Source organism: Ciona robusta, chromosome 8, assembly GCF_009617815.1.
Source record: "Ciona robusta chromosome 8, ASM961781v2".
In the NCBI taxonomy this organism is placed as follows: domain Eukaryota; kingdom Metazoa; phylum Chordata; class Ascidiacea; order Phlebobranchia; family Cionidae; genus Ciona; species Ciona robusta.
In genome coordinates, this window is record NC_143242.1 from 5,437,179 (window position 1) to 5,459,300 (window position 22,122).

At 34.6% G+C, this 22,122-nt stretch overlaps 2 protein-coding genes across 2 annotated transcripts; one reads left to right on the forward strand and one right to left on the reverse strand.

Moving 5' to 3' along the window:
* The first annotated feature begins 564 nt into the window (after positions 1–564).
* On the forward strand, positions 565–14,055 carry LOC149732666 (uncharacterized). The gene is made up of 16 exons (XM_089882510.1): positions 565–752; positions 4,552–4,767; positions 6,242–6,379; positions 6,709–6,878; positions 6,955–8,123; positions 8,203–8,372; positions 8,762–9,024; positions 9,258–9,419; positions 10,628–10,812; positions 11,098–11,260; positions 11,475–11,614; positions 12,069–12,200; positions 12,381–12,519; positions 12,726–12,903; positions 13,125–13,235; positions 13,578–14,055. Exons 2-16 carry the CDS (start codon positions 4,661–4,663, stop codon positions 13,714–13,716), a joined length of 3,366 nt encoding a protein of 1,121 aa, XP_089738636.1. The 5' UTR covers positions 565–752; positions 4,552–4,660; the 3' UTR covers positions 13,717–14,055.
* On the reverse strand, positions 13,142–22,096 carry LOC149732667 (uncharacterized). Its single transcript, XM_089882517.1, has 10 exons — positions 21,259–22,096; positions 20,479–20,509; positions 20,135–20,213; positions 19,341–19,384; positions 18,891–19,018; positions 17,781–18,366; positions 17,331–17,465; positions 16,880–16,977; positions 15,951–16,187; positions 13,142–15,783 (listed from the first exon to the last, which is right to left on the reverse strand). The coding sequence occupies exons 1-10, from the start codon at positions 21,333–21,335 to the stop codon at positions 15,096–15,098; spliced, it is 2,103 nt and encodes a 700-aa protein (XP_089738643.1). The 5' UTR covers positions 21,336–22,096; the 3' UTR covers positions 13,142–15,095.
* Between the last annotated feature and the right edge of the window lie 26 nt (positions 22,097–22,122).

The following is a 22,122-nucleotide window of genomic DNA, read 5'->3' on the forward strand; positions in this document are numbered from 1 at the left end:
GCTTGTCTGCTATAGGTGTAGCGACCACGCTTAATTTCTTTCAAATAAATGTAAATATATTTTAATTCGTGTTTTAAAAACTGTTGTTTGTCGCTATACATTCTTTCTTTTCGTTTTCAGACAAATAAAAAAACAGGCAAATAAAAGTTATTATTATAAGTTTTAACGTGAGAATGTAAAGCCATAACACCCCGCGTGCTTTTGAATTTGAGTTCAACCAATTATAATAGAAGTACGGCCATTGGTTCAATTTTCTCACACAGAACTTTCGATTAGAGTGCCGTAGTGACGATCTCGCAATAATTTCCCAGAGAAATCTAAACACCGCGGTTTAGAAACCTCTTATTTTCAATCTTGATAAAAATGCTTCTAGAAATGCCGGCCACTTTTCAGGCAGACCATTAGCCCCTGCTAACTAATTTCGAATCGAGGGAACGAAATGCACAAGACGTGTTCGCGGAGTACAGATCCAGCACTTAGAATAATAAAATAAATCGCCGCGTTATAAATTCTTTTTGTTTCAAAAGCGAATCAACAATTTCGTCTTGTTGCTTCCCCTGTGGTGATTTATTTCTAAAGCGATTAATTGAGAGAATGAGTGGGAAGGTGCTAGCAAGACGATAATATTGTATTTTAAAAGTAATTTTCTCCTACAGGTTGTTTGAGTCAGCCATTACTTGGTAAGACTCTAAAATATTTCGGCCATTATTTTATAGGAATCAAAAACTGAAGACAAGCATATACAAGATTATGTAAGTAAAACGTTAACGTTTAGTATTGGTGTATTACTTTTTTGCTTATGACTGTTATTACAATAATTGTTAAATAGAAAATAATGGAGAAATTTTTTTTGTTTAATTTTTTTAAATATAAGCGTGTTTTAGCAACTGTCGTTTTGTCGCTATATCCTGTCTTTTCGTTTAAAATATTTTTAAATCTTCGCTCCGGTAATTGAAGAGACAAATAAAGGTACAGTAGGGTGGGGAAGATGGGACACCTTTTGACTCTATTTTCTCATTCCATTTAATAGTAAACAAGAAACATTCAAAGATTTAAAAAACTATATCCTTACGATTCTTATAGACCATTGTTAATTGTTTAAAACACGATCAGGATATTTAGATATTATGTGCTAAATGTGTCCCATCTTCTCCCACCCTACTATATTATTTTATTTTTATTAAATGTTAAAACTATTATAACGTCAGTCGGTAAGTTCTACGTAATCGCAATCGAACAACCAAAGCAGTCAAACCAGCTTTTAATCTTTAATTATAAAAATAGCAGATGATGAGTTTTACGATTTGACAATTAATCGTTTGACGCGCTAACTGCTAAATTACAACATGCAAGATTAGGTATTTATTATCTAACTTGAAAATGTCTAATTAGTGATGACTAATGCATAGCCCATAGGGCGACACTTTATGGGTGAATCGTTAGTAAAGTATATATCATACGGTGTGGTCGGTTAATATCAAACGTATTTCCTATACGTTTGATATATACGGCCGTAGGGGCAAAATATCGCACTACATAGTACAATGGGGGAAGATGGGACTCTGAAGAACATATTGCCAAATATTTCCAAAATCAAAATAGATGACGATATTTGGTTAATACCACGAATTAGTACTATCATTCCTTTATTAATTGACACCAATTTAATAAAATATAATAAAACACACGAAGAGTTATTCACCGATCCGCACAACAAGTGAAATTTTACAAATTCGAAAACACACAGGATAAGATTTGGTACAGAGTATCTTAATCGGCATAAGTCCGAAACGTTACAGGTTTAAGTAAAAACGTGTAATATTTTTTCGCTTTTTGCCTATTTATAACATAACCAAAATTTAAAAAATATGTTTTAAATAAACAAAACTTGCGATTAGAACCAGCAACTGTATTATAACGAAAGTTTTAGTTAATATTTTGTTAAAACTGTTTGCTTTATTTTAAAAAAATGTGAAGATATTATAATGTTGGTAGTGTTTAATATATTGTGTTATATTATATGCGTTTTTATATCTTTCCGGCAATAAACTTTTTAGTGCAAATTAAAAACGTCCAGAACAAAATAGGGTATCTTTTCATTTGACAGTAAATGCAATCTATTATAATATTAGTGGACTCAAATGATTAAATTCGGAAATTGAAAGAGTGCGAGTTAGCGAAACTGGCGTAGTAATTATCTACCGATGGTCGACGTGCTATGCATTGTAACTGCCTGTTACGCGTCATCGGACAACGTCTGTCGCAGCGATATGACCTTTAAATGACGTATGTGAAGAATATTTCATTTGCGGTATGTCGATTACGGTTGCGGTAAATGCACAAACATAATTCGTTCGATAAACTGTTGATATATTTAGTACCTGCGTGATCACGTTTGATCTGCAATGTCGGATAATTACGTCAAAAACTGATACTGTGTAATGTAATTGCGCCCGACGCATTTGCTAGAACAAACGCTAAGCATTCGACGGAAAATTAATTCGATTGTCATGTTCTTTCGTATCTATCATGATTGGCTCGTCTGAACTTGAACAATAATCAAATCGAGCCCAGCGGGATCACAATAGCTTAGAATTCGTACTTTGTCAATTTTGCATTGTGATCATACATAGCTCATACCAACATCAAGAATATTTTAAAAATCAGAATTAACTTAAGATTGTAGATATAGTTTAGACAATACAGCGAGGGTGCGGTTATATAATTTTGTTTGTTTTTTGCTATTAAATAAGACGAAAAAAGGAATGAAAACATAGACCATTTTATCCTAACCTACTATACTAATGTATGGGTCATGAGAATATTACGAATTTGTAGCGTAAGTTCGATAAAATAAGAACATAGAGAATCTTTTTTTTATTTTGAACAAAAATTAATTTGAACCTAGTATTTTGAGCCAAAATGAAATAAATCGGCATGTTGAGTATTTTTTACCAAAATAAACTTGTTTTCGAGAAGTGTTGTGCTATGTAGAAAGTGGTGGTGTAATAGTTTAAGGCTGCCATTCCACTGCGGCGACAATTGCTCGAGTGCGGGCGTAATCTCACTTACCAAATAGCTTCGAGGTAATATTAAGTTACCTTGCAACACACCGAATAAGCACCTGGTATACCACGCTTCAGGTTTAATATATTTGGTCACAAATAGTCGGGAGTTGAGTTTAAGTGACTGCTGTGAAGGGACTTAAACCCGACACACCTTGTTTCGACTTTACAGATTATTATTAGCTGGCGAGTTACGGGGTGTATAGTCAAACTTATAGATGATAAACTTTGAAAACTGTCTTTACTTAGTGATAAAGATTTAACGATATGCAGTAAACCTGAATGGTCTATTATTTCAAAACCATAATAGGCACGGCGTTCCGGTAAATAACCATTAGCCATGAACTTTTTACAACCGCAACGTTTAGGGTCCCTAATTACATATCTGGTTAATGGCTAGTTTTTCTCCAAGTACCGTATACTGCTGTAACGTCAGGTTAGCCATGTGAAGTATAGGTTGCTGAATGGGTAAAAAGAAATGCGGTTACTTATACGTGGCATATTATTACGTTATGGATGAAGCTTACTTTACGTAGTTATGTTCGAGCAGAATACGTTTATGTGAGGGTAGCGTTTTTATTCATATAGGACTGTTGGGTTAGATGGGAAAATTTTAGCACATTATCTAAATATCCTAATCGTGTTTTAAACCAACATAACGTTCCACTGGAGTCGCGAGGATACGGTTTTATATTTCTTTGGATGTTTTTTTTGTTTATTACCAAATGGAACGAGAAAATGGAATGAAACAGTGTTCCATCTTTTCCCACCCGACCATATATGTTATATCTTTTTCAACTGGCGCGTAAAGTTTTCAATACAAATTACATATGCCATAAGTATTGCAAACACCGAAGAATTTCACATCAATTATATTTTTTGTGTTAATATTTTGTAGAATACGAGTCAGAACATTTCCTGGTAAAGGCAAAGCAATTTGCTCTTAAAAAGGTTTATGTCATCGGGTTTGACAATATTTACATGCAAACTTATAACTCATCCGGGACCGCTTGTATATAGGTTATATGCGATTACTATTTAATGACAAAAGCTCTTGAGTTCAGGTGAAACGCACGTTAATCAAGTTGAGGTCGCGACTCAGAACTTTATCGCATATACACAGAATTACAGCAGGTTCGGCATTGACGCAGTTAATTTCTAACTGGCAGACGTCAGAAAACTATTAAGCCGATATGATTTAAATTTAAACTAAAATTCATTTATGATAAAAATGCAGTTAGGACAGTGAATAAAGAAATTGTAATACGCTTTCAAGGTTATAAGGATTCTAAAAAAGTTTTTTTTGGCAATTTTTATTTTCTGTATTGATTTCCACGCCCAAATTAGGTTGATTTATCAGGGTAAAGGTGTATTGTACAGTAGTTAACACAAAATACATTATTTTTAAACCATTAAACTTTTTGTAGTCGATTTAAATGAACAGGATTTATTTTATAACATAATAATTTATATATTTTTCACACAGATTCAAGTCCGTCGTATTATGCTTCATACATAAGTAAAGATACAAGCGAATTGAGACACGATTTTGGCCAAGGAAAATTTTAAATAACAAAATTGTGAAGATAAAGAAAATGATTCGTTTAATCTTCACGTTCGTTTTACTTGCGTTTATTACACCGTCTTCGAAGACTTGTATAGTCCCTGAACGAGGTACACGGTTTGGAGATTTAGGAAAAAGGTATGTTTTTGTATTGAGTTGTGTAAGCTACTATGAATTATATTAGTTACTATATATATAGTGGGGTGTGGGAAGACGGGACACCTTTAGCACATAATATCCAAACATCCGGATTGTTTGTTTTTTTAAGAATTAACAACGGTCTATTGGAATCGTGAGGATATGGTTTAATAATTCTTTGAATGTTCTTTATTTTAAAATAGAATGAAAAGATGTCCCTTCCCCCCACTATAGGTATATATCCCACACCCTACTATATGTCCGTATATATGTTCCAATGGGCATGCCAGAGGAGTTACTAACTCCTTTCCCCTAAGGCAACACAAATTTACTCATTTAAAGTATTCCATGGCCATATTCGGTTATTGTTAAGTATTATAGTACAAAAACTATTAAAACAACAAAAACAAAAAAAACGTTTTGAAGTAAGTTAGACCTAAATTTCCCGATCATGTTTTTGATAATTATTAACTCCTTTTTAAGTGTCGCGGTGCTACGATTTATAAATTTTTAAATATTCTTTGTTTACTACCAAATGGGCAAGAAAATAGAATGAAAAGGTATCTCATTTTACCCCACCCTACTATATATGAGTATTAGAAAATTGATAATACGAAAATATTGTGGCTTTTCAAATTTCCGGCTGTGGTGTAGTCGGTTTAAACCGGTTCGAACAAGTAATTACATAGTTCTGGCCACAATTTTAGTAAAAGCTAACGAAACTGCCGCATTGCCATAATTACCATTTATCCATTATTATATATTGTATAAATGTATGTTGGTTGGAGATATGGGCCATTTATTTCTCACTGTAACAAGTACGAGTTTCGCTAAATTTATTTTACAACTTTAATAAAGTTTCGGAATGTCAGTCGTCTCAATTATTGCACTATTTATTACAATCATTTAAAGTGGAGTATTTCTTAATTAAGTAAAAAATTAGACTTTCATCTTTGATATAAATTTCTTTATCCAGCAACCCGTAAGAACCTAACAGCTTGCTGTGGTTTTTGTATATAAGATAAACACTTCGGGTAAGCATAACCCAGGGCAATCTTTCGAGGTTTAAAAAAGTTGATAGCCAAGTTTGTGCGTCAACAGCACAGCACAATCGTGTTCGATTTTAACTCGAACTTACTTGAAGAAAAATGCGATTTCTAATTTTCGCACATGCACCTATTTTTTTTTAAGTTTGCGTATCAAGTTACTTACTATACCGGTAAGATAGCTATAAGAAGTGTCGCTTCGGGTTTGCCACACGATATAGGCGACCCTACCACTTAATAGCAACATGATCATTCAATTGCAATAATAGGGGAATAGATACGGCTATACATGACGTGGAAAATTTTGTTGCTCCAGGCAAGGTGGCTTTGGATGATTAGGGCGTTCCATAAATGCTAGGAAAACCTCATATTTGTTGATATGTATAATGTGATAATAATGTACTGATAACGTTAACATCAATTTACAGATCAGATGTTGTACTTCGTGCTGTGGTAAATAGAACCATAGCAACGCAAGCGTCAGCTAATCGTTATGAAGCGGTATTCCACGTCACTGGCTTGTTCCCGTCCAAGTCCGGAGGTTTTCAACGTGGAGAAAGAATCACGTAAGTCACCATTGCTTCACATGCCATTGTGCATCGTAACGAACGACAATAGTGCTCTATATTCCGGTTACAGCGCGTGATCGCCATTACTTTATATGCCGTTATAACACTTCACCAAAAAATGCCGGCGCTGCTTTGCCGGCGTCAGGTTAGAGCGCTTGCCTCAGAATTAAAGACTATCGGAATCAAGCCTCGATATGTTGTCACCATTTTGGGCGTGCGTATCTTTTGATTTGAAACGATATTTGCTCAGTGTTTACTAAGTTACCTAAATTGTCACCCATACAGAAATAAGATTTCGTATAATAATTGACAATTTGTTTTGGCAGGGTCGGTCCGTTCGGTCCAGCACCACGATGCACACCCGTGGAAGTTGGTTCGCAATATATTTTATTTTTAAGAAGAAACCCAGAGGGTACCGGTTTCCGATACAGACTACGATACAATCCGATCGCTTCGTCGAGACGAACCGTGTTCTTTTTTGGACGACTCTTAGCTGGTAAGACTAATACAAACAACAACAAATGCCTAGGCAAATAAATTTGCTATTTACTAAAATCGTGTGAAATCTTTAGGAAAAATTACCGGCCGACACTTCATGGTTTCTGGTTGCCGAGAACTGGCACGACCACGAAATGGGAAAGTTCAATGTACGTATGGAAGGGAGAGATGTCGTTTTATGTGTAACCGAGGCTTTAGACTCACTGGGGGACCTGCCTACAAATCTTGCAGTAAGAGTGACATGGTGTGGACACCCCCAGGTAATCCAAGGTGTATTTCATTATCCGCTCCGGTGGAAAACACGAGAAGAGGCTGGAGACCCGCCCGCACAAGGATAAGGACAATAGTTAGAAACACAGGAGAAGAAGAGGAAGAGGAGGAAGAGGAAGAAGAAGAGGAAGAAGAAGAGGAAGAAGAAGCTCCACGACCAATTCAATTGCGAAAATCGAAGAAGAAACCACCTCCAAAAGCAGTTCGCAGGCCAATTAATCGACCAGGAAATCCACCAACGCCAAACCGTACATTGAGGGTAGGAGGTGCTCAGCCTGGGCCGCGTGATGAAACCCCAACAGTTCCAAGCGAAATCGATGTTCCTGCTGAAAATAATACAAGTGAGGTGACGACCACGCAAGAGCCATCAACAACTACTACAACTACACCAGCACCAACTACTACAACTACCACTCCAGCACCTACTACTACAACGACGACGACAACAACGCCAGCACCGACAACAACAACAACAACAACAACAACAACAACGACTACTACCACACCAGCAACACCAACTACAACGAGACCGCCAAACACTATTAGAAGAAGAACAACAATTCCCTGGTTCATGACAAATCCTTCTTCCGACCCACCTGCTCACACAACCACCACGCGCAGAACTCCTCTAGTTTTAAACGCGCAATATCAAGTAGAAAACGTCGGCGAGGAATGGGTTGATTCGATGGGTATTACGAACCGCCCTATGTTAACGGCCACCAACGAAGTTGTCGGCTGCCCGGTATATAATGGAACGATTATAATCAGTAGTAGTTGGTATGGTGGCTTTGACGGTCGTGCGTATTTCCCTGGTGTAGGCAAAACCTTTAGCGGCTGGGTAGCGCGCATTAGTTTCAATATTCCGCTAGAAAATCTGGAAACATACACAGTAAACTTACACAGCATTGCTCACAGTAGAACGGAATATTGTTTTGTCCCAAAATACTACAATGTCAATCTTTACCAAGGGCAGGTTAGTAACCGTTTACAACGTAATCTAAACGTGTTTTCGATAATTTTAAAGTCTGCTTACTAAGTTACATACTTTTTAGGACCTCACAATCAGCTTTGTCGGCCGGTACTCTGGAACCGGACAAATCATCGGCAAAGCAGAGTTGCTGGGTTTATGCAGTGGGTGGCAGATTGACGGTAAAACCGTCGGCAAGCTTTTGCCAATGGACGCAACGACTACAAACGTTTCTGAAGCGTGGACAACCGACACGTAAGCGTCTAAATCGGTTTTATATGTAATAGTTTTAAAAAACGAGTCAATGATGCAAGTTGCAAGACATAATGTTTCACCGGCACAGTAGAACAGTGGTTAGCGCGGTTGCCAACCCATTGGTTTGGGTTCAAGTCTCGTGGCAGCTACCGTTGTGAGTGTACGTGTCTTTGGGTAAGACACGTAACGGCAATCGCTCCAACCAAGTAGTCCCCAATGAGTTGTCTAAATTGACAGCTATATAGAAAAACAATAACCACAAAGCTACATACAGGGTAAATTGTAGGTGGGCACTAGATGTATGAAACAGAATATCTGAATTATATGAACTGTTGTTTTCTGCCATGCGAGAATTCAGCAAGTTACATAGCATTCATCAATTTTCGCAGAACAATTCAGATGGTTTCAGGAAACCCACCATCCAGAGAAGATAAAAGCCAAGAAGAATTATGGAACCTATTTTCTACAACAACAAGAACACCCACGTCATCAGAAGCAATAATTACAGCTTCTCCGATACAAAATGATCTGAATGAAAGCCCTGCATTGCCCCCTGTCACACAAGAGCGCCGGTGTGCATCTTACACACCTAATGGTCGTCCTGCTCCAGGAGGAGAAACAGAAGTCTCATGGGAGGCGAAATCAAATTACGGTGAGAATGAAATCTCCGGACATACATTAACATCGCTATACAAAAAAAAAGTTTTATACGTTATTTTATAATTTGGTTTTTTTTGTTCACAAGTTTAAATCAAATTAATTATATTGTTGTCTTTTCTCAATAATTTTGTTTTATTTGTTTAGAAGTTTTTTTATTATATTGTTATTTTTCATCCATAATTTGATTAGAAGCTTAGAATAAATTAAACTGTTATTTTTTTATAGAAACCTTTGATTATAATGAAGTAATTCACAAATCCATGCTCTTCTATGAGGCTCAGATGTCGGGAGAACTTCCAGATGGACATCGTATACCATGGAGAGGTGATTCAAACATAAAGGATGGATGCAGCATCGATAAAGATCTGAGTGGGGGGTGGTATAACGGTAAGTTTCTTTATTTGACCAAAGTGAATGAATAAATGAATCTAAGTACTTGCTTTATCATTGCGCGGCCGGAAAACAACATTACCTCTGGGATAGAATGAATGAATGTAACTTACTTTATCCTCGCGTGGCCGGAAAACGACAGTCGTTATCACACAGGTTTAACACCTCGTGCCAGCTTACGAGTTACCATGTATGTTACTTTGTGGGTGATTATTTTTTTGGGAATTTTTTCATTTTTTTTATGTATGGCTGATAATTTGGTCAACCCATTAGTGACCACTGGGTTGGAGCAATTGTCGTTAAGTGTCTTGCCCAAGGACACATACGCCCACAATGGTAGCAGCGACGAGCCTTGAACCCATTACCTAATGGTTACAGGCACCCATGCTAAGCACTTTGCCACTGCGCCAGACAGAATGAACAAAAAAATGAATGTAACATAATTCATCCTTGCATGGCCGAAAAATGACAGTCGTTATAACATGAGTTTAACAAAGTTAAAGTAATTACAGCAATACAGGTCCACTTAAATAAAAAAGAACATTTTAAAGTTATTCATTTTTAAAAAATAGATAATCTAATAATAACAGGTCCATCTAATGTCTTTGCTAAAATCTTGGTATTACACTGTAGCAGTACACATATTATATGGTATTATGTGCTTAGAAGATTTATTTTACATAATCTGGCATAGCTTGCTACAATCCAATACCCAAAAGCATCTTAACTTGTTGTTTTCACAATATATATTCGTTTACTTTTCGTCACGTTTTTGTTTGTAATCGCCTTGTATATTTATCAAGTCTAGTGACATTGGATACAGAAAGTTCTTTATTAGGAGATAAACCCATTTAATATGTATAAATGAGATTATTTTTATTACAACTTCTAGAATACATAGTTCTGCCTTTTGGTAGAATGCAATACATTTTTACAAATTCAGGCACCCATTTTATTTATTTTTGCCACATTTTTTATTTCTTTTAAACTTTTGTGTTAACGTAGTAACTGACTATTTTTGATGGCAAGCAGAACGCCCAAAATAAAAGTTAATAAAACACACATCTGTGCACTGATTATGTGCAAAAGCTTAAATTTGTCACACAAAATAAATATGCCATTCCTTTTAAAATGATACTGTATAACATATTTTACAAACAAATTATTTTTAAAAGTAGAATTTCTGATATAAATACTTACTTTAGGTGGTGGTGCAGTAAAGACAACGTCATTGATTGCATTCAGTACAACAATGCTTGCATGGGGAGCTATTGAGTATGGTGAAGCATATGAAGTAGCTGGGGAATATAGTCATGTATTACAACAAATTCGATGGGCCGCACAATATCTTATTAAGTGCCATACAGCGGAAAATGAATTGGTTGTGCAGGTATTCATACATTGAATAAACGTAACTTGCTTTATCTTGCGAAGTGTTCAGTTTCCTACACCTCATGCCTGCTTTTGATTAACCATGTATGTTACTTTGTGGTTGATTGTTTTTTTTGTATGGGCGACATTTAAACATTTAAAAAAACATTAGTGACCCACTGGGTTAGAGCAATTGTCGTAGAGGCAGGCATGCTAACCACTATGCCACAGCGCCAGAGAAAAGGCATTGCAATTTAATGTAATTAACAAACAACTCCTATTTTTATTGTGCTATTTTTCATAGGTTGGAAAATACATGTCTGCCCAGACAGATTGGAGCAGACCTGAAGACACTACACAAACAGATCGTTCAATTTATTCGATAAACGCCGACCAACCTGGTAGTGACGCAGCTTCTGATGTGGCTGCTGCTCTTGCTGCTGCAAGCATCTTTTTCAATCAAACTGGTTGGTTTTAGAAAGACCTGAAATATGCATGGAGTGTTACTATATAAGATTGAATTAAAGTTAAAATCTTACTTTTATCTTTGGGTTTATCTTTGGGTTAAAAATTTACCTGTAGTAAAAAAATAATGGCCAAATTGCCTAGTAGACCAGGTGTATAATTTAGCAATGTAATTTCAATTTAGATTCAACAACTTCATATAATTCAATGTTACAGATTCTGCATTTTCTTCCACATGTTTGACTCATGCAAGGCAATTGTTTACATTCGCACATACCAACAGAGGTGTATATAGTGCTTCTATACCTCGTGAAAATACAAGATATTTCTCATTTAGTGGCGCAGAGGATGAGTTGGTAATTACTTCTAAATTTTTATGAATTAACAATTTGGCTAACAAATTAGACAAGGCATTAGTGACCACTGGGTTGGAGGCATTAAGTGTCTTGCCCAAGGAATCATATGCCTACAATTTAAATAGAGACGAGCCTCAAGCCCATATCCTCAGTGCTAAAGACAGGTGCCTAACCATGAGATAGCACATTGAATGTACTCTACTTATTGTTGGTGATGGGACAACAACAAAAATGTTATAAAAAGGGCTTTTTATTACATACACCTTATAAGAATATGAATTAGTATGCATAAAACTTTTTAGATGATTGATTTTTTTCTGTACATCTGACATTTTGGTCAACCATAAGGGACCACTATTGTAGCAATTACAGATACCATTATGTACATTACACAAAAACACCTCCACAATGGTGGCAGCATCTTGACATAAACAATTATGTTTATCTTTCCTAGGCATGGGCTGCAATCTGGTTGTACAAAGCCACTTACGAGGACGAGTACTTAGATATGGCACAAAGCTTCCATAATGAAATAACCAATCACAGAAACATATTTTTTTGGGACGATAAAACAAAAGGAGTAGAGGTAAGAGCATTTAAAAAAATGTTGTTTTTTTTTTAATTTACAGGAATATTATTGAGCACGTAGTGGCCATATAGATCCCTTTCGTCGAACAGTTGTTCTTGTTGTTTATATTTGCATTTGATCCTAAGTCTTTAGACTGAAATAATCAGACTGTATATTCATGAACTTTATATTTGTTAGGTGTTACTTGCCAAAGCTACCAACAGTCGCCAATATAAGACACCAGTGTTTGCGTTTGCAAACTGGCTTCAAACAGGCACATACAAAATACCTGGAGGAATGGTGTGGCTTAATTACCGTGGTCCAAATATGCATTCAGGTAGTTTGTGATTTTGTATTTTTAGCAAATGTGTGCACAAATGACTTAAACCAAAATTTTTTTTTTAAATTCTGCTTGCGGATTTTTTGCTATTGTTGGCAGAAAATTTCCTGCCAGTCTTTTTCTGGTAAACAGTGCGATTTTTTCATTACGTAACTCCCAGATTTGGAAGCTATGATTTAAAGAGTTTCTAACCTGTTTTACAGCTTATGTCGCATTTCTGAGTGTCCAAGCAGCAGAACTGGCAGATACAGAAGCGGACACAAACAGATATTTAAATTTTTCAATGACGCAGATGGCTGCATTGTCAGGAAAAAACACAAATCATAGCTTTGTTGTTGGCTTGGGTTTAAATGCACCACAGAACCCCCATCACAGATCTAGGTAAAAACTAAGATAGTAAAACTTTATTCAATACGAGATTAAAAACCGCTTGGTTTAAACACAAAAAATAATATTCATAATTTTTTTAAATCTTAATTAACAAAACTACTGACAATTTAATGTTACTCACAGTTTTGTAGCATAACAATGCTTGTTTCACAGCACACCAGTTTGAAAATTCTTTTTAAAGTTAAAATGTAAGTAAACCTAATTTATTTCAGCTCCTGTGGTTCTGAACCTGCAATTTGTAATAAAAACGCTATCAGTCAAGGTTCTAGGAATGCTCACAAATTATATGGAGCCCTGGTTGGTGGACCCGACCAATTTGGAAGGTAAGGAGTACGAATGAATGAATGAATGTAACTTGCTTTATCTTGCGTGGCTGAGAAAGGACACTTGTTCTAACACGGGTGTTCTGTTTCATACATCTTATGCCAGTCTATGAGTTATCATGTATGTTACTTGATAGAGAATGATTTTTTTTTTCAAATTTTTTAATTTTTTCTCCTAATAGTTTGGACAACTCATTAGTCGTCACTGGGTTGGAGTAATTGTTATTATGTGTCTTGCCAAAGGACGCATACATACACTCGGTGTTAAAACAATTGCCCTGCCATCAAGGATAATTAAGTTACATACATTCATAAGATGTTATAAAACCATGTTTTGAACAGATATGTGGACCGGGCAAGCGACTACATTCGCAATGAAGTTGCCATTGATTTCAATGCTGGCTTACAATCATTAGCAGCAGGTTTGAAACAGCGTGAAATGACAATACAAGCGAAACGGTCTCGGAACAGTGCGCCATAGAATATAAACACAGCAGTTGTAAAGTGAACTGTACGCGGTTGGCCCAGATGGGCGTAGCTGGATCTGAGATACTTTTGTATCAATGAGAATGTAACAAATCTCCATTTTCGTCAACTATACATGAGATTTTTTGGCAGCTTTATTGCACAACAGAAATGCTTCTAATGTCATATTGACGATGCTGCTATCAATAATGTATAAATAATGCAGTGAAGATTTACATTATAAGCAACTACAAAAACTATATTACTATAAGCTTAAAAACTGTACCACAAAACGATTTTTATATTTGAACTTTGCGCGTTATTACTGTTCAATAAATGCAAGTGCTTGACTGTATTTTAAAACCAAACCCTTTGATTTAATACAGCGGTTCCCAAACTTATTTTATCGCGGGCCAATATGTGAAATCATAATTATGCATCAGGCAAGTTTCTCCTTGCTATATTGGCGGCGCGACTTGTATTGGCCAAAATTTGGTTATAACGAATACTGTTAGTAAGGTCAGGAAGTTCGACACATATGCTGGTAATAAACATGGCTTCTAGAACAGATTAAACTACGTACTTGCGGAGTAAAAGACAAAGTTTCACAGTTTTTTGTTGAATCATGCCGCGGTATAACCCTTATACCAGAGTAACAACCGCGGCAGGTTGGCTAATGCTGTGACAGTCATAACTGTTTTTGTGACTTAACAAAGACAATGTAAATAATTACAGAAATCAATAAAAAACTTTTAGACGATTTTTTAAAGTAATATGTCCATTTGTGAACGTAGGCAATCGGTAATTTTAAAGTCCTCTGAGGGCCATTTATTTTGCTCATGCCCGCGGGCCATCTGCAGCCAGCGGTTTGGGAACCCCTGATTTAATAGTTTCCTAAGGTGATAAAACTTTAGGTTTTGGTGCATTAAGTGACTATTGCATATTCTGTATATAATATCATAGCAAATGCGGCTGTGAGCATATCTATTAATAGACAAATTGAATAAATAAGTAAGCAATTACCATATACAAAGAGTTTTGAAAACCGTAGGAAATATGAAATTTAAAAAACATGGCAATTGAACTGTACAGTGTAAGTGCATTGGAACACACATTTAAAAAGTGGAACACACATTTACAAAACTAAGTTTATATAAATGTAAAAATTTGGTTTAAATTTTGCTAAAATTTTGACAGTAAATGGTTTTTAACCTAGTAAAAATTAAAAAAAATATTTTACATGATTTAAAATGATGGGTTATAAAAGTGAAACCATTGGCACTTTGATACGATTTGAAAGTAAAGGCACAAGTAAAATTTGGTCTTCAAGACTTTTTCAACAATACATGCTTGGAACATTTGGTTGTTCATATAAGATTACCAAATAAAATAAATCTATTTTTTGCTTCCTTTATTTTCTTTGTTTTTTGATTTACTTGTCCATTTTTTGAATGATTTACTTGTCCGTGTTTTCAATTTTTCAAAAGCTGAAGATTTATTTGAAGCTAAAGAGTTATTACTGGAACATGGAGATTCATCTTTATTATATGAAGATTCACAATTTGGGGACTGTGGTGGCGTCTTAAACCTGCCACTACTTGTGTTCACTGGAGGAACTGATTTTTGGTGTTGGAAATTAGGAGGGTGCTGTACTAAATCGCTATCAGTGTGGCTTTTCTTAAGTTGACTATGAGGCTTTTTAGGAGATGAATGGTCCTCATTTTGCTGCGTCTTATTAGGAGTAGAATTCATTGCAAACCCTGTAGAATCTCCGCTTGAATTTACACTAAGCATGTTAATATAAGTTGAAGAATCACATAACAAGCCAGGTGGTAAACACACCCAATCAAGCTTAAAGGAATTTTCAAACGTAGGTTCTTGGTTGCTGCGTGTAGAGTTGGATGTTTTTATTGTATATTCAACTATGTAACTTAAACTTTTGTCTGTATCAGCTTTATTTAGATGGAAGTTAAGCTTGCGATTGACCTTGGAGCGCCACAGATCTTTGTGCGTTAGTTGAATACCGCTTGCATGTATGTTAAGAGCATTGTGAGAGAGACTTAAAGTAGCACTGTCGTTATACCTGTAAAAAAATTAAGTTTATAGTTTACATGAAGTGTAAATTACATAATACACTATGTTACAAAAATGGACAATTGAAATTATCAATAAAGAAATAAAAAGCATTTTGATAATTTTATTGATAATGTGTTTTTTTGTTTTAATAATATTGGAAAATAATTCTCTCACCCAACATGAAAGTGTTCGGTCTCAATCACTTTTTCATACACAGCGTATGAATTCCTGGGGCAAGATGGGAATTCTCGTTCCATATTTTCTCTCAAGACTTTATCATCATCATAGACACACCATGTTAGTTGAAAACTTGATGGGATTACATCACCAGGTGTTCGCTTTATAAAGCCAGTGGAACAAAGCACTTTTTGTAGCTGGTTTTGCTCATGTGTTTCAACTATTGCTTTAAATCTTAAAAAAAAAAAAATTTTTAAAAAATATATATATATACATATTATATAATATATAAAAAAACATTAGGATTATCTCTGTAATGTAATGTTGGTATAAATAATAGCTTAGATTGCTCAAAATACTGAAGGTTTATAAGGCATGTGTTTCAATACATGAATTAACAATGCAAAGAAGTAGAAAAAAATAGTACATACTAGTACCTATTGCCCGGCGCCGTGGCTCACTGGTTCAGGCGCCTGCATCGAAACCAAAGTGTCCACGGTTCGATGCTCGGCAGCGGTACTAAAACTGATCAGCGTATGTGTTCTTATTACGGGCCTGACTGCGATGCGGTGTCGCGGCACCGCTCGCAAGAAGGACTTAAATGGGCTTTCAGGGTGTTGGGGTAATAGGCCAAACCTAGCCTGAATCCCAGGTCCTTGACAAGGAGCTCACCCATAAAGAATAAAAAAAATAAAAAACATATTAGTGCCTAGCAAGTTTTATTGATAATATAAGTATATTTTGTCTTTGGTTACATTACAAAGGTAAGAATAATATGCAAAGAACGAAGAGATATTTGTACTAATAGTGCTCACCAACACTATATATTTAATATATAAATATATAAGCATTTACATAAGAGAATATTAAGTATCACCCACATAGAATTTTTATAAATAAATGCAATGAAAACAAAACCAACCCACCTTCCCAACTGAGAACACTCAAATGTTATTTTGTGACTGTTACCATGTCTTGCTATAGTGTGTTCACTCCATGTTTTGTAATTATTACTTCTCAAAATCTGTAAGGAATTTAAACAATTTCATTTAAAATATAAATTTATCAAGAAAGCAACAAAATCAAACCTGAATACAGACCTGGAAAACTGGTGTTCTATTATAAATTCTGTGCCTACTTACAAGCACTTGATTTTGACGGTTACTATTATTTTGTCATTTATTAAATGGCGTTTTAGACAACTTATAGTGACCAGCGTGTTAAAGCAATGTCTTACTCAAGTAAACAAATGCCCACACTGGTAGCAGCATTTAGCCTTGAACCCGGTATCCCTGGGTGAAAAAGGCAAGCTCTCTAAGCACCGAGCCACAGTAATTGCAACATTTCACATTTTATGGACTGTAGCACAGGCATTACCTTTATTTGAACAGGTTCATGATCTAGGGCTGAGTATGAAGTGTTTAATGTAACTTTTACTGGTTTGGGAAACTTTACACTTTTTGGATGACATTGGACCACTGGTGATATTGTTATGTTGCCTTTTTTTGATTTCTATAAGAAAAAAAACATGTTATATATTCTTATAAACCAGTATTAATAGCAGTATAGTCTTTGTAAGTCTGTAAAATGTTTGATTAAATGATGATTGAATGTCTTATTTAACCTTGTGCGTGGAGTAACGACAGTAGTTACAACATAAATAGGTGTTTCGTTTTATACAAGTCGTGCTAGCTTAAGATTTAAAACCCAAGTAACTTTGTGGGTATTTGTGCTTAGTAACCTGATGAACCACCAAGCCGGGTTAGTAACTGTTAGAATGCGATAAATACAGGTAATATGGTAATTATCTTAACAAACAAAATTTACCTGATGGTCATACCAGCACCATATCATAAACAATGTCTCTGTAGAAACTGTATTAGGAAGAACTTGGAATGTAAACAAGTTCCCAACCAATGTATCACCTTTTGGACCAATGAGTTTTTCAACGAAGAAAGCACCATCTGGTGGATCCGGAGCAGCAGGTGGTAATTCATTTATACCAGACTTGGTTGGAACTGTATTTTTAGGTTCTGGCTTTGCATGAAACCTGGATTGACGAGAAAAATAACTGTTCAGACTTCTGGTACTTGAGGAATAATTTTCTTTGGTGTGAGTGTCAGCCAATAGTTGAAATCGATTTTGGTCCAAAACTAAAGGTTGTTTACTGGTTGCTTGAACTGTTGGTTTGATGCGTCGTAAACTGCCACTATTTCTTTGTTTTTCAACAGGGGTAGACGTAACAAACTTTTGAGATGAAAGGCTATATTTTCTTGGTCGGGAATTCTTTTTTACAAGTTCAAAACCATCTTTATCAAGGTTTTCACTTTTGGATTCAATATTACATAAAAGAGGATTTGGGTTGCTTTTCTGAGATGGTGATGGTTGAGCATGAGATGTTGATGCTATGTTACTGCAACCAAATATAGTGAATTAAAATTGGAAAAAGTTCACTTTTAATTTGCGAAATGTATATTTTTAATGTTTACACATAATTTTTACTCATACACCTTTGCGTGGTGGCTGGTGGGGTCGTTAGAATACGTGTGCCACTGTGTTTTTGTGGCTGGTGTGATTTTATACATTGTCCTAAAAAAAAAGAAACCGGTGCAATAAGTCTGTGTCTGTCTGACGGACTACATCGCAACATCCTGTAGTCTACAACCTATTTGTCTACCTGACCACGCGGCTGGTTGAATTTTTTTCTTTTTATGTATGGTGATAATTTGGACAACCCATTAGTGATTTTTGAAGAATTGCCGTTAGGCGCCTTGCCCAAGGACACATACTCCCACAATGGTAGCAGCAATAAGCCCTGAACCTATTACCTCTAGGTTAGGGATAGGCGCAATAACCACTTTGCCCCGGCGCCCGCTTTAATATGCAGAATATATACCAACATATAGCTACACCCTACACACTTTCTTTTACACTTACCTTGTCTTTGCGTCTGATTTTGATTTTGAATTCTGCCTACTGAAAGATTTTATATTCTTCTTTCTCTGTACAACATTGTTTGAATTGTTGGAACCTTTTGTATTTGGAGGTTTTGCATTATCAGGACTCTAAGAAAGATGTTAAAATTATTTAAAATAAATATCTATAACTCTTATTATACATATATTGTTTAAATTTACAAAAAAATAACAAGGTACTTAAACAGTTGTTTAATTATTTAATATATATATATATATATTTGTTAATAAGTAATTTATAAATTGGCCTACCTTATCTTAACTGTCAACATAAGTGTAAAACTACAACCATTCTACTGGTTTCTGGTCAAATTATACGGCATGCCAAATAATGACTCCAATTTGCATGCCAATAAATTTGGCAAATATAGGAAAAATGTTCTCACTGTATAACAATGCTTAAAATACAAACCTGTTTAGTATGATCTGGAACTGAACTCACAGGTGTAGGATTTTCTTCAAAATAAAAACAATTGAATTTAAATGATATAATTAATAATATTAATAAGATCCATCAGACAAAAGGGTTATTCCATTATAATATAAAAAATGAATCAATTTTATAAAAACAAGCCAGATAGTCATGATAAAAGCCAACGGAGTATTTAAAACAAGTTTTAATGATATGCTTTAAGTTGAGCTGCTATTATGCTGTAACTGTAGTTACACAAGAGTTGGGTCTTTGTGTGTACAAATACATTTTGTATAGACTATTGAAGTGTACAGTCAATACAATTGGATACAGTGATGTTTGAATGGAAATTAAAAGCTACAGAATTTTAAATTTAAATATTAATTTGAGCTGCTACAATGAAATGAGTGGTGTTTGCTTGGTAGGCTAAATATATAAATTAGTGTACGTGTTAACGTGTACACACCACTAATTGTAAGATAAATTACTAAACATACAAGTTGGTACAAATAAAAATTTTTGAGTAAAATAATTTTGAAACAAATAAAAAAAAGTGAGCAAAATAATGCACCAATTTACATTGAAAATAGCAACTTTTGTTGTGTCAAATAATAAATTGTCAACATACAAATATGAGCTATTTTTTATTGTCTAGCCTACTAATTAAAATATATTGTTTGTTTCAAAACGATCAAAGTGGTGGTTCTTATGACTCGTTAATATATTTATATGTATTGTATTTATTGTTGGATGTTTCCAAATATATATATACTATATATGTAAAATCCACCAACCTGTGATTTTCTTCTTATTTCGCTTCCTCTTTTTTTTATTTGGTGAATAACTGCGTATCTCGGTATTTACAATTTTTTTCTGCAAATGGTGAAAATGGTAACTTTAACCTAAAAATGTGTTTTTTAATCCTTTAATTATAAACATTAATAGGGGAAACTAACAAACAAACAGTGGCCCAAGGTTTAATGTACATACAATAAGTAGTTTCTGAAGTGATTTTGCTATCATCTTAACTAGCAATACATAATGCATGTAAATAATATGTGAGAAAATTACAAACACAGAATTGCAAAACCAAAAAAATATAATTAAAGAACCATAACCACTTAAATCTAGCACTTACGTTTTCCCAAGATGTTAAAAATAAAAATATCCTAAAAAAAATTACATTAGTTGTATACTTATTTAACAAATTTTAATAATATATAAACATTAATTTCAGTATAACCATTTAAGATATCTATATATTATATATATATATATATATATTTATATATTTATGTGTCCTATTTTTTGCTGTTTAGTACAGTTTTAAAATCTTCCCCCTCGTAAATACAATTATTACCCTATAAGATTTGCTTGTGTCTAGGGATGCACATTACAGAATTCCGAATCCATGAGATTCGAATCCTTTTGTATTCGAATCTAATTACGGGATTCGGTATTCTGTTTAATGACGTCATTACACGTCATTCATACACTATATTAACGATTTTTGAAATTTAATAATTAAAAAAAAAATATTTTTGTGGTTGTGGGACTTTCGAGAGTAAACGTTTTACAACGTCTTTTCATAGCCTGCTATACGTTTCATGACGCAAAAACTACCCAATAGTACAATTTTTGATCATTTTACAGCTCATGATCCAACAAGGCTGCTATGAAAGAGTCAATAAACTGACTTATGTGGGTAAAATTATTTTTTCCTATAAATACAAAAAGATTCGAAATTCTAGATTCGGAATTCTAGATTCAAAATAAAGTATTCTAGGATATCCTAGAATACCTAATTATTCTGTAATGTGCATCCCTACTTGTGTCCATAGCAAATCATATTCAACACTGAATGATCCAAATTAAAAAAAAAATTAATAACAAATCTTTATGAAAGAGCAATACTTACCGGTAAACAATATATGCTAAGATAAAAGATGTAAATAGTGCAATAGCTATACTCAAATTAGAAAATTCGGAAGTCATTTAAAGTCTTTATTTTGTTGGGAACTTATAAAAAAGAGGAGCTTTTTATAACATGGGTCCCAAATTAGTACCTAAACAAAAAAGAAGTTTCACTTTTTTCTCATTTTCAAAGATTTATTTTGATAAAAAGCCTGACATTCTTGACAAAAAAATTCTACAGTGGGTATATTATTTTAAAGAAACCTATAACAGAATCCGGTGCTAGTGAAGAATCTCCCCCCCCCCACCTTATTTGCTAACCCCTATTAGGGGTTAGTGGTTACCAAATAAGGTAGGGGGGAGATTCTTCACTAGCACCCAGAGACCTAACAAATATTAAACTGATTGCCGCTACAGAAAACAAACTGCTATCGAGTTCTATATTCAAATTTGTGGAACAACAACAGTCTCTGGTGTTTTACGAAAAAAATGAACACACTACAATACACAAATTACAATACCACTTGTTTCCATACTAAAGTTTAGCTTTTAATGTTGTAATATGGTTTTATTTTTGGGCATTATGCAGTGCTTCGGGTATATCTTACGATACGTTGTGATTCCCCTTCTATAAATTGGAAATTCCCTTAGGTAAGATATTTTGTCAAGTCCGCTTGGGGGTTATTGTTTCCCGCTGATAGTGTGCCGTCAGTGTTCGCTATAGCCGATGTACATAATGCCAAATAAAACAAGTTAACTTAAATCTTTTTTATATCATAAATTATTTTACACGAACATTAATCAGTTCAGCGCTTGCACATCGTCAAATTTAATTTTTATTTTCAAACTTTAATACATTGTCACCTTA